This window comes from Urocampus carinirostris, chromosome 1 (assembly GCF_059441175.1).
Source record: "Urocampus carinirostris isolate Australia breed hairy pipefish chromosome 1, RoL_Ucar_1.0, whole genome shotgun sequence".
Lineage (NCBI taxonomy): Eukaryota > Metazoa > Chordata > Actinopteri > Syngnathiformes > Syngnathidae > Urocampus > Urocampus carinirostris.
The window spans coordinates 35,138,473-35,150,739 of NC_142349.1; the positions used below are offsets into that span (position 1 = coordinate 35,138,473).

General features: G+C 37.7%; 1 protein-coding gene across 1 annotated transcript in view; it reads right to left on the minus strand.

Annotated features, from left to right (window-relative positions):
• The window catches only part of lig1 (ligase I, DNA, ATP-dependent), a 63,080-nt gene that overhangs the window by 18,752 nt on the left and 32,061 nt on the right, over positions 1 to 12,267 (minus strand). The window contains exons 18-19 of the mRNA XM_088336654.1: positions 6,422 to 6,532; positions 1,325 to 1,396 (exon numbers count right to left, since the gene is read on the minus strand). Of these exons, the coding sequence (XP_088192780.1) occupies positions 1,325 to 1,396; positions 6,422 to 6,532 (183 nt within the window). The remainder of the gene's footprint in view (positions 1 to 1,324; positions 1,397 to 6,421; positions 6,533 to 12,267) is intronic.

Here is a 12,267-nt window from a genome sequence, read left to right on the forward strand (position 1 = left end):
GACACACCCACACTCTCACCCCCACACAAACACGCAAACAACCAAGCACACAGACACACTTAAAGGTCCCCACTTTTATTTTGAAAGGACAAGTAATAATCTCCATAATACAAAAGAGCCAATGGAGCGCTTCATTGCACAAACTACAAGATACCTCTCGTTGGATTCATTTCAAATAATTGTACACGTGCCAATTGTGTACCATATTTCATATTGTCAAGCATGATTAGCATGTTACCATGACTATCAGCTTATTAATGCATTAAAATGCTCATTTTGGATTGCTCACGCACAGATGCCATTAAATGTACTCAACTGCTGATTATTCACTGGGTCCAATGTCAAGTACAGTGATACCTTAAAAGGGGAATTTTGGTACACACGTTTTTTCTTTTAAACAAAAATCCACTTAGCCTGATAAAAGAGTATCAAGTTCAAGAGTAGTCCCAGAGGGCGCGACCCTTAGAGGGCGATGAAACTTTATGGGACAATGCCATACAAACTGATGCCAGCTGCCGTTAATAACGAGTGGAGAAAGTATGCAATGGCAAAACGAAGCACCAGAGCAGTGTCGGGATCATTTTTAAGCAAACTTGTTGATAATCATGGCAACAGCTTCAAGCATTCACATGCACTTCCTCCACTTCAACCCTCGAAAGCACAAAATTAAAATTCAAGCAGTTTGAAAGATTACAAGCACCCATATGAACCCAGAGTCATGGCGGCGTCATCTCCAGCACAGAAGAAGGAGGTCATTGCATTTCTTTCTCAACATGCAGATATTCTCCCTAACACATTTACTCACGATTAAGCCGAATTTAAGACTATAAAAATGCATTCTGAAATCTGAGTCATCTTATGAGTGGCATCATGTAGGGAGAGGGCGTGGCTTATACAACAACAACAAACATGAAATCAATGGGGGCACCTTCTCTCCAACACCAGGCTGCCTCGCTTCAACGTTTGTCACTTACAAAGTTTCAGCAGAGAAAACGCAAAACAAAACTTTACACCTATTTTTAATCCAAAATTAGTGGTGCGCACTATACTTGAATAAATAGGGTATTTGAAATTTTAGTAGTAGCAACTTTTTAATCGCGTTATAAATGTAAAAGTGAAAATTAATCTCAGTTTCAAAAATGAAAATAATGGAAAAAGTCATCAGTGTGCTTCGCAAATTAAAAAAAAAAAAAAGGTGGCCAGAAAATATGTCTCTATATCCAGGTCAAACTTTAGAAGCAATTACCTCATATCCGTCCTCGCCAACACCATTTTGTACCGTGTAGATATGATGGATGTAGTGAAGCCGTGCTGCAATGCTTACCTCTCCGTTGAGATAGAGAAGATCAAAGGCGTACACGCACACTTGAACTTTGATGTCTGCCGCGTCCACGTCCTGCGGGAACAGACGCAGACACGCTCAATTGGTTTCTTGTAACAAAAATGCACGCACCAAATTGCTTAGATCAAAAACTAAAAGGTTATACTTTGGTACTCCAAAAGACCAATTTTGTTTATATCTTTTTTGTTTCGGATTTAATCACGTGAGTTTAATATGCATTGAGAGCTTAGTGATATATTCACACCGAACAATATTCTCACACTAATGCTGCTACACGTTGGAAAAGACTAATGTGTTAAGGGAAAAAAAATGCATGCTAACTTTCTTTTCACTTAATTAAAACCATCAAATTTTCACGGCAATCAATGGAGTGTTAGTTGCACCTTAGGTGAGGAAAAGATGCTACACAATGTGACAAGAAGCCTATTAACACATTTTCTTTTAAACCTTCAAAGTTAAACGTAAGTGTTGTAGAAGAAGCTTCCCAAAATACAGGATTTCTATTTTTTACTAAACAATCAAACCCAACAGCAAAATTAGGGCTGATTGATTTTTAATCCAGTTTAAAAAATAAACCATGGGGATCTCGTTTCTTTGGTTGTGCACGAAACGTCAGCCTCCTTTGCCACGACGACGACAAAGGGACTTTCTTTTTTTTTTTTTTAATAAAAAAAATAAAAAAACTCAAAGCTGTATCTGTACTTATCCATACATTTGCTTTTTGCACAGCACTGTTGAACTACACTTACTCGCCATATTGGCCGCTTACACACTCTCAATCGCAAGAAACAGGAAGCAACACAGAGAAGTGGAATATCATAGGTATATGGGCAAAGATGTGACAGCTGTAACTCGTGCCATCTAATGGTGAATTTTCTTACTAAAATCATTCCCAGGGCCTTGATACTTTTTGAGGAGCTACACTCAACCCTTTATAAGTTTTACGTTATGGCATTTAATGAGTTAAGAATGTGTTAACAATGCCCATAATTTGTTTAAAGAGCTTTTTTTTTCCTACTGTGCCTATCTGCTTTTATCTTACTTTTACTAACGCTGTTCAGGGACTTGCAAAACACTAGGTTGGGGGAAGGGGGCAGAGAAAAGGTTGGAGAGTGACTATGTTTGTCATCATAGAAAAGGTGAAAGAAAGAAAAGGCCGGTTTCAAATACTGTCCAAACGCCAATGCCCCCACAAAAAAAAGGAAAGGGAAACGTTTATTTGAGCACGTCTAAGATATAAAGATACTCATGAATGATCTGACTGATTCTGTGATTATGACTGTCTCAAAATATACTTGTAAATTTTTTTGACAATTAGCACCCACTTTGAGTATTTAAAGTACTGACCCTTGATTTTACAATCAAGCCATTTTTTTCCGTTCTAAAAACGACAAATTAATGAAATGACAAATAAAAAAAAATTTGAAAAAAATATTTGATTCCAAAAAAGCAACCTGAAATGTTCTCGTAATATTAAGTTATTTCAAAATCAGTTTTAAAGTAATTTAAAATTAAAATAAAATCATAGCCACAATTAGAATAGTCTTAACTGCCATTGATAACAACACAGTGCACATTGTTTACAAGATTAGACAAGGAAATCTGCCATAAATATGTAATAAAGACTCAAAGAGGAAAAATAAGATAAGGAAACAGGCACAAACATTTCAAAGGCAGTGCTTGAAAACCGCTCTAAGTTGTGAGTACATCTGAACCATAGTGCAATTAAAAGTTGTACAATGACATTTAGTAGCAACATATCCAATAACTACTGCAAGCAGACCTTTAAAAAAACCAGCACTCAGCAATTTTTGCAAAAGCATCTATATTTCCAATATTCCGCATTAGTTTTGACAAATCCTGATTTATTTTTTAAATTCCATCCGGTGTTTTTCACAATTTAGCAAATTTTGTGGCTCATTTTCAACTAGTGTATGAGGTAGGCCAGCATGTTCCACAGAAGCTCATGTGCCACATTCACAATCTTACTTGGCTGACAACAGCGCCAGCAGTAGGTGAAGGAAGTGACTGCGTTCGTGCACAAGGAGCTTCTTTCAAATAACTGTGAGCCTGCGAGGGAGAGGTTGAGTGGTCCCCTAGAACAAAAGCGCAACGGCAACGTTCATCTTGACGTTCTTCTATTAGCGCCGGCTGCTCATCCTTCCTGTCCTTTTCTTCATTTGTGCCCGTGTCAACGCCCGTGAACGAGCAGCGGCGTGGAGGCCGATGCTTGCTCCGTGTGCCAGTGTCATGTGATTTGTGTGCCGGGCTGACGCCATTATTCCGATCAAAAGTGAAAAAACCCAAGCTGACATTTGCAATCACACAAAGCCGTTACCTCCGCGGTCTCATCTTTGTGCCTCCATCCATTTGACGCTTCCTTATCAATCTTCAACTCCTCCTGGTACTAGACCTCACTCCCCTACCTCAATCAATCAGAATGTCCTCCTCGCTACCACTTCCTGATCTCTATTGCGCGATAAATTGACAAAAGTGTATCTGTTTAGGTATGTGTCGTTACCAGAATTTGCATTGAGAAATTTACGCCACTTCAGAACAGTAAGTTACAGTTTTTGTCATGGCTCGACTATTCCTGCGATTTAAACATCAACATTCACAAGACAAATTTTTGCTCCGACCACACTGACAATTACGATTAATTGATTCAACCTAAATAACAACCATTGACCTCAACACCTGAAATGTTTTTTCTACACATAAAACCAGCATTTTATTCGAGTCCACTTCTTATATGCCAAAAGCGAGCGTTGTCGTCTTCTTTACTAATAACTAGCGTTCTGTTCTTTGCAAAAAAATTAATTAAATTTATCTTCTTCAACACCAAAAATTACCATATTTTACCAAGCCAAAATCTAGCATTGTCTTCTTCTGCACGAAAAGCTAGGTTTATCTTCGACACTAAAAACAGTGCAGTCTTCTTCTACGCGAGAAAATGTGTGTGGGTATCATCTAAGTTTAAAATGGGCATCATTTTTTATCCAAAAACTAGTTTTCTTCGACAAGAAATAAGCATTTTCTCCTTTGTTTGCCAAAAGATAGCTTATTTATTCGCATCGAAAAGTAGTCTTCAAGTAGAAAATTTTTGTCATTTCCCACACCAAAAACTAGTTTCCTCGTTTGCCGAAAAACAGGAATGGCTTCTGTTTTGTGTCAGAAACTAATGATTTTACTTTTCATGCAGAAACAAAAATCTCTAACAAAAATTAGCACCATCTTTCCCAATGCAAATATTTTGCATCGTCTTCTTCTTTGCCCAAAAAAACCCTAGAATCTTCAATGAGCATCATCATCACTTGTGTAATTTTCTTCACCAAGGGAGTGGCCTCTTTTTCTATGCTCGTAACTAGCTTATATACCTACACTGAAAAATGTTATTTGCCTTCTTTATCGACCAAACCAGCTGTCCTCTTTAACCGGAAAAGCTTCCAGCTGGGTTCCTACAGCTCAAAGAAAGTTTAATTCAAGGCTTTTTTAAGACTTTAAACTCATTTTGAAAACTAAATTTAATACCAAGTTGACAAAAAACACAAAACAAAAAACAGCATATCAGGTGCACATGACCAACACAGCTTTTAGCCATAGCAAAAAACGTTTGCTGGACAGCCACTTTCCTATGGTCCAAAGTAAACGTCACATTTTAAAACACATGAAGGCACACAATGAAAAACTTATTTTGTTGAATAATAATTGCGATGCCTTTTAAGACTTTTTAAGGATCTGCGGTAACCCTGTAGGATCTTCTTCGACAATAATCGGCGTTATTGTTCCCCATGCTAAAAATTCTCATTTTCTCTCTTCAAAGCAGGCATCATCTTTCACATAAAAAACAAGTATTGATTCCATTGCCAGGAAACTAGCGCCGTCTCTTTTAAGCTTATTTTCTTCTACATTGTCATGTTTATCTGTATAGCTCTTAATCACAAAGAGTCTCAATGACTTGACATTGAAACCATATGTTTCTTTCTTCGCCAAAAACCATCCCTGCCTCTTTTTTTTTTACACTGAAACCTATGATTGTCAGCAAATGCTAACCATTTTTTTTCCCTCAGCAAAAGTTAGCGCAATATTTCTCCAAGCTGTTCATTAACATTTTGTTCTTTGGTCAATAACAAATCTTATTTTTCACCGTAAATCAACCCCGCAGTCTTGTACGCAATAAACAAATCTCGTTCTCTGCGTGGAGCGGAAAACAGACAACACGATCTTTTCCAAATTTGCGTCGCCTTTTTTGCAGAAAACTAGTTTTTTTTTCTTTGCTGAAAAAAGCTGGAGACTTTTTCTAACCTTAAACTAGCGCTGTTATCTTCCAGACAAAAAAGCAGTCACAGTCTCTTTCAATGTCACAACCACAAGCTTCTGTATGTTTTGGGTACTCCCAATAATGCATTTTTGACCTAATGCAGCTTATGCTCTGGAGATGCTCAAACTCAAAGACAGTAAAATCTGATATTTTATTGCGATTGTTTCCCCCCCATTTTGTTTTTGTTCAGTTGGTGTCCATTTGAAGTACCTTTTCCCTTCACTTCAAAAGCACCCGTTAACAGCACATTTTCTTGATTGTATAAAAGCTATTTCACCTAATGACTCCCAACACCTCAGTTGGGTTGAGCGAGGGGGCTGGGAATCCCCTCCTCTGAATCAATCTCCCAAAAAAAAAAAGAGTCAGAAATGACTCTAGCCACCTCCCACTAGGGGGACATGGCTGTGGTATATATAAATATATATATATATATATAAAATAAAAGCTATTATTGTGTCAATAGAAAAGTCAAAGTGTTCATCCATTTGCACAAAGTGTTAAGCCATTTGCACAAAGTGCAAATGCGCAATTTTCTTTTTTGCATTTCTTTGTAAACTCTACTTACGCTCTTCAGGCAAGTCAATGGGCTGATACCCGATAAAATTCTTAGTTTGTGTTGCAGAGTATATATATATATATATATATATATATATACTTAGAGTAGGTGTCTCATAAAGTTGGCAGATGATAGTCATCATTTCAATGATTGATATTAACACGTACTTATGGTGCAAATGAATGACGCTCATTGTTCCTACCTTCCTCTTGCGTGTGGTGAGGACCTGGAATGGCTGGATCTGTTTCTTTTCACGATCCCAGGCCACTGCCTCTGAGTCCAGCACACAAGAGACCACAGAGACTTTCTTCACCTGAAAAGCAAAGCCATAAATAAAAACAGAAACTTGGTGTTATTTAGCTTGAGAGGCTATCCAAGAAGTATATATCTTAATACATTATCATGCTAAACATGAAACAGACAAAATATTTATCCATCTATCTATCTACCCAGGTGATATCCCTCGAGAGGGGTGACTGACAGCAAGACAAACACATACAAAAATAAAGAAAATAAAAAAGGGAAAAAGTAGCAAAAAACACACAAAAGTTTTTGGATCATGGCCAGACCCAAATGCCCAAACAAGTTAAGCAGCTCGGCACCCAAGTACGTCATGCTTTCGTCCCTCCAGATGAAACAGGACCGTGAAAGCGGCTATGTCACTCAGGTCAAGGTGACACAACACACTTCTGTTCAACAGTCAGGGCCCGACAGCTTTCACTGGTTTACCCCTGCCGCATCATAGAGGTGCCCTGCCCATTCCTTATAACGCGTCCAAATATCCCACTACCCTTTTACAAAACCTCTCTACTCATTCCTATCACCAACAAAAGCTCTAGCTTCCAATATATTTAGACCTTTTTCTTGCAGTGCACTCATAACACCATCCATCTATGTCAATCGTGGCCTTCCTCTTGGTCTGCTTCCATTTACTTCTGCTCTGTAGATCCTTTTCAACATTCGCCCCTCATCCATCCTCTCCATGTGTCCAAACCTACCGAGTACTCTCTTATCCACATGCTTGCTCAGTTCCACTACAACTCCAGTTCTGTCTCTCACAATTTCATTTCTCAATCTATCCAATCTTGTCAATCATAATATACTCCTCAAAAACTTCATCTCAAAAATATTTAATTTCCTTCTCGAATCTGCGTTCAGGCTCCGGGTCTCTGCCCCATACAACACAGTCAGACAAAATATCAGGGGAAAAAAGGCACAGAACACATTAATATCAGTAAATTAAGAAATTTTACATTTATAACATAAACAGAACATTCAACATTGTTTGGGTAGTGTGCATAAGCTTAAAAGTGTGCGACCAACACTTGGAGGGATGTCACTGCTCTTAAATAGATGACATATCCATTTGTTAGATTTGTGATTTATCACAAAGAGTCTAATGCATTCGATTCTGGCGATTTAATCGGAAGTTCACTTATAATTAAAATGGAAAATAACATACACAAGAGACCTCCTACAAGAATGTGAAAAGTTTGCCAAAGAGAACGTGAATTGGACAACAAGCAATGAGAAAAGGTGTGCTGGGTTACTATCATTTCGAGCGGCCACAAGCGGGATGTGATAGACATGGGACAGAAAAAGGGTACATTGTACATTTGAAACCTTTACAATAACAGCGACAGAAAACCCGCATTTGTAAAAACAAAGCTGGACAGAGATAAGGCCTACATTAAGCATCTTTTCTAACGTTCTGTCTTAGTCAGCTTAATTAAATAGCCAGATCTTTGTGAAAAAAAAAGAAAAAAAAAAAAGAAAAAAAGAAAAAAAGAAAAACCTCTTCGATATTCCTAAACAATTTATGATGCTGCTTTTGTTTTATTGAGGTAAATAAACAACATCTAATGTCTGTTTATGTTGGATCTTGGATCTGTTATTTGAAGAAGAAATATCAGACCTTGTCATTTACCAGAATTTTAACCCTGCAACTGCCCAATGCTTCTTTTACATAGCCCACGTGTAGCACTTCTATATTCTTGAACAGTGGTTTTTGATACCTAGATACCTGCTTTTGTTCACTGTATTTGAAGCTTCCCCAAATCCTGAAAGCGGTTCGTCCTCACAATATTGTTAAAGGTTCAGTCATCTTTTGTGGTTGTGCTTTTGTTGTGATTTAGTTTACTAAACCAAGTATTGTTTTTCAAGGGTTAGTTTTAAGTTATTTATCCATTCATGATATTGTAATATTTGGAGATTGGACATTTGTGTTTAAGCCTTATGCCATAATCAGCTATGATACAAAACAAGACTTATTTTCGTCCAACTTTATCACAATATTCTCATATTCTGTGAGAATCCCATTACATTTCCATTTTTTTTAAACATTTACCTTTTGATTAAAAGAATGTTTTACAATAAAAGTGCACAAATGCAAAACAAATTAACCAAAAAGCAACAGTATGATGTGTGTTATGTATATATGTTTTTTCCAAGATAAATAAGAAATATTTTTTTGTTTTTTCCCATTGTTTATTGTGTGGAAAATAAAAAGATGAATTAAGTAGATAATACATACAACGTTATATGCCAATGTGTCACGTTTTTATTTTTTTTACAATGTGAGCACGTAGGTAAAAGCAGACTTCATCTCATAATTGGAGAGTTGCCACAAAAGAATATTCTAGAACGTAAAATTGTTCAGATTTGTTGTGACCCTCAGAAAGTAAGAGTTGATGAGCTTAGGCTTTGAAATGCATTCTTTAACGTGACATCACCTGCCTCGTCTCGGCCAATCACATACAAGCGCTGGGAATTCGCGACTTAAGGGCGAGTTCGGTCTAACGAGCGGCTGTAATGCATCTATATTACCCCGCGTCACTTTTGCCTCATTGGAATGCAAATGCCGTCACATCGCTATAGCGGCCTGGCTCGCCATCTCCATTGTGCTGCCGTGTCGCCGTGACAACCCAACGCTAATTCCAAAGCATTTGCCGTGATTGACTGACTGCAGTTTTTTTTTTTTCATCTTTTGAAAACAGAACGAGGCACAAAACAATCAATCACTCGCAGTGCATTCATCGACGTCAGAGTTAAGTAAACGGCTGGCGGAGTTTGGAGGCGGGGTCTGTCGATGAAAATAAACAATAAAAAGAATGACAAGAAAGCCAAACATCCACCGCTGAAAAATTCGGGGGTACGCTGGAAGCGTCAAAAAGCTGCAAGAAGGCGATAAAGTGACGCCGAAAGCAAAGAATTACAAAACAGTGGGGAGACTGTCGTCGAAAAAGACTGAATGGAAGAAAAATTCTGTAAGAGTGACGGTACCAGAGGCGAAAAGCCAAAAAAGAAAAAAGGTGACAAGAATGTATCAAAGCTCACCTCTCTCTTCCTCCCAAGAAGTGTGAGAGACACTACACAGGCAAGAGGGAGAGGTTTCATTAAAAAGTCACAAAGACATGAGATAGGACTGACACCGTACCAGCAGAAGGTGTGGAGGATGAAAGAAAGTGCTGCGAGGCTGGAAGACAGAGCCAATATGTTCTAGGTCCAGTTAAAAGGAGGGAAGGTTTTGCTATATTTTTTCTTTTACCAAAGGACATGTCTACTTCGGCCTGTTTGGCTTAAAACAGGGGTCTCAAACTCAGCCCACTTGGGGGCCGCCAGAACTTGGTTTGCCCAATTGTAATTTCCACCAAATAAAGCTCAGAGAAAAAACATTCTACTGTTCGTAAATACCTTTTGAAATATTTGATAGAGATCCAAAAATTGAAATTAAATCAATTAGTAATAGACAAATACATAATTTGCATTGGCTGCACTTACACGAAAGAGACAAAGTGGATTTTTTGACCATAAGATGACGCTGTATTGAGTAGGTGCAAAAAAAAACAAACGCTAAAAAGTAAAAGAAAGGATACAAACTAGACAGACTCATAAAGCACCTTTTACCTTCTAATTTTTAGCCCAGCCTTTTCGGTAGGTTTATGTTTTTGGGCTACCAATAGCAGGAAGATAGTGGACAATGATGTCAATTCCCTTGAAGTGAGGCTCATGTAAAATGTAATAATCCCTCGTTTTTCACGGGGGATGAGTTCCAAAAATGTCCCGCGACAGTCAAAACCGACAAAGTAGAAACCTTAAATTATTCATTTATTACTCAAGAATAAACCCAATTTACAGTTTTTCAAAAGTATTTGTTTGACAAAAAGTACTTTATAAACGTTTTTTTTCCCACAAATGATTTCTGCACTGACAAATTCAAAATTAATCTTGCTGTTTTAATAGCACAACTATTTTCTATTTGGTGCCATTTTTGTTCAGCTCCTTTCAGTTTTTTTATAAGTTGCGGTTTTTCGGGGGCGCAAAAGAGGGCAACTATTCAGCACAACCACCTCTACAGAGTGGCGCAGTCATGCGAGTAACTCAATTAAATATTTTAACGCAATTAAAGCCAGAGCCCGCAGATATACGACTGACATTTCAATAACAGCCGCGCGCCAACGAGCGTGAACAAGAACGGCTCCAATAAAGCAATGTAACCTCATTTGCTATTTAATTGCAGCTTTGGATGAGACAGGAGGGGAAGAAAAATCAAGCTCAGCGGGCGCAGAGGAAACGGGCGCTCACTCGCGGTTAACCCCGGGCCAACTATGGTGCTGGTCTAGCGGATTGTCTTGCGATTGTCAGCATAAATTACTTTCCGCTTCCAAAACCAAATGGCAACTAGACTCAGCAAAACCACAGTTGGACAAGGAAGAATTTTAGGTGGCAGTTCGTTATCATTTGCGTGCGACTCAATTTACTTTAGGACTCCATTAGCAAACAGTATCAGAATGGATAATTGAATTTAGAGAACAAGGACTGTGTTTTTTCTTGGCTGGTCCCGATACATAGATTCGTAGTGATTGTCATGGATGTTTTTTCCTCTTTGTAGTAAAAACAAAAAGGACCACGTACAAGAAGTACTCAATTTATAACATACTAGAAAAGAGGTGGACAATCTACGGACAGCGGGCCACATACACCAGGTTTTTGATCCGGCCAGCCAAACGAAAATGTTATTCTATGGTTAGTACACCATTTTCATCGCCAAATTTGAGCACTTTTTAAAGACTTTCATAGCCAATGTTCTGATTTCTGCAGTGCCAAGAAATTTTTTTTAAAAATCTGGTGTGAAGCATATATTTTGCAGAGCTACTAATATATCTGTGATTTACATATGTAATTTATTTTCATGTTGCATGTACAATTATCACAACATGAAATTTATATCTTCAGTAAATCACAAATATTTTTGTTTTTAAGACATATTTCTCCCCATATACACTAAGTGTTTGGTAAAAATAACAGTAATATGGGGCTTACATATTTTCATTTGCAGGAATTTCATCTCATTACAATTTACCGAAATGCTAACTTCATTTTTTTAGGTGTACCATAAACCTGTGCGCTAGGGCACGGCCCATAGGGGGAATGATGCTTCAAAGGACAACGCCGTACAAACTAATAACAGTTACCCACGAGGAAAAAAGAAATGCAATATCAAAGCAAAGCCACCAGAGAGCAGTGTCGTCATAAATTTTAAGCAGACTTTAGAAACATGGCAACAGCTTCAAGCCTTTACAAGCACTTGACCCAAAATTTAAGAACTTTCAATCATTGAAAATAGAGCATTAAAGCATTTCAGGCAACAGCACAAACCCTGTATATTATGTTTTTGTTTTTTTATCATTTGACGTCACTCTTGTCCCAAGTGTCCCATCGAGTGTCTTCCTCGCATAAAATGTGTTTTTCGTGAAGTAATAATGTGCACTGAGCTTAAGACCAATATTAGAATAGCTGGCTACATGTCTAAGTGCTTGATATTTTTTGTTATTTTATATTTATCAAATGTTATGAAAGAAATATGAGCTAGCCTCCTTAGTCATTTAAAAAAATGGAAAGGCATATTATCTTTTCTTCCTTATTTATTGTCAAGGTATCTGACTGTGACCATGTATTGGAAGATACAAAAAATATATCTTCGTTTCCTCCTGAATGTTTTATCCCAATGGGCCAAAAGAGACAGTTTTCTAAATACAGCTGCCCTCT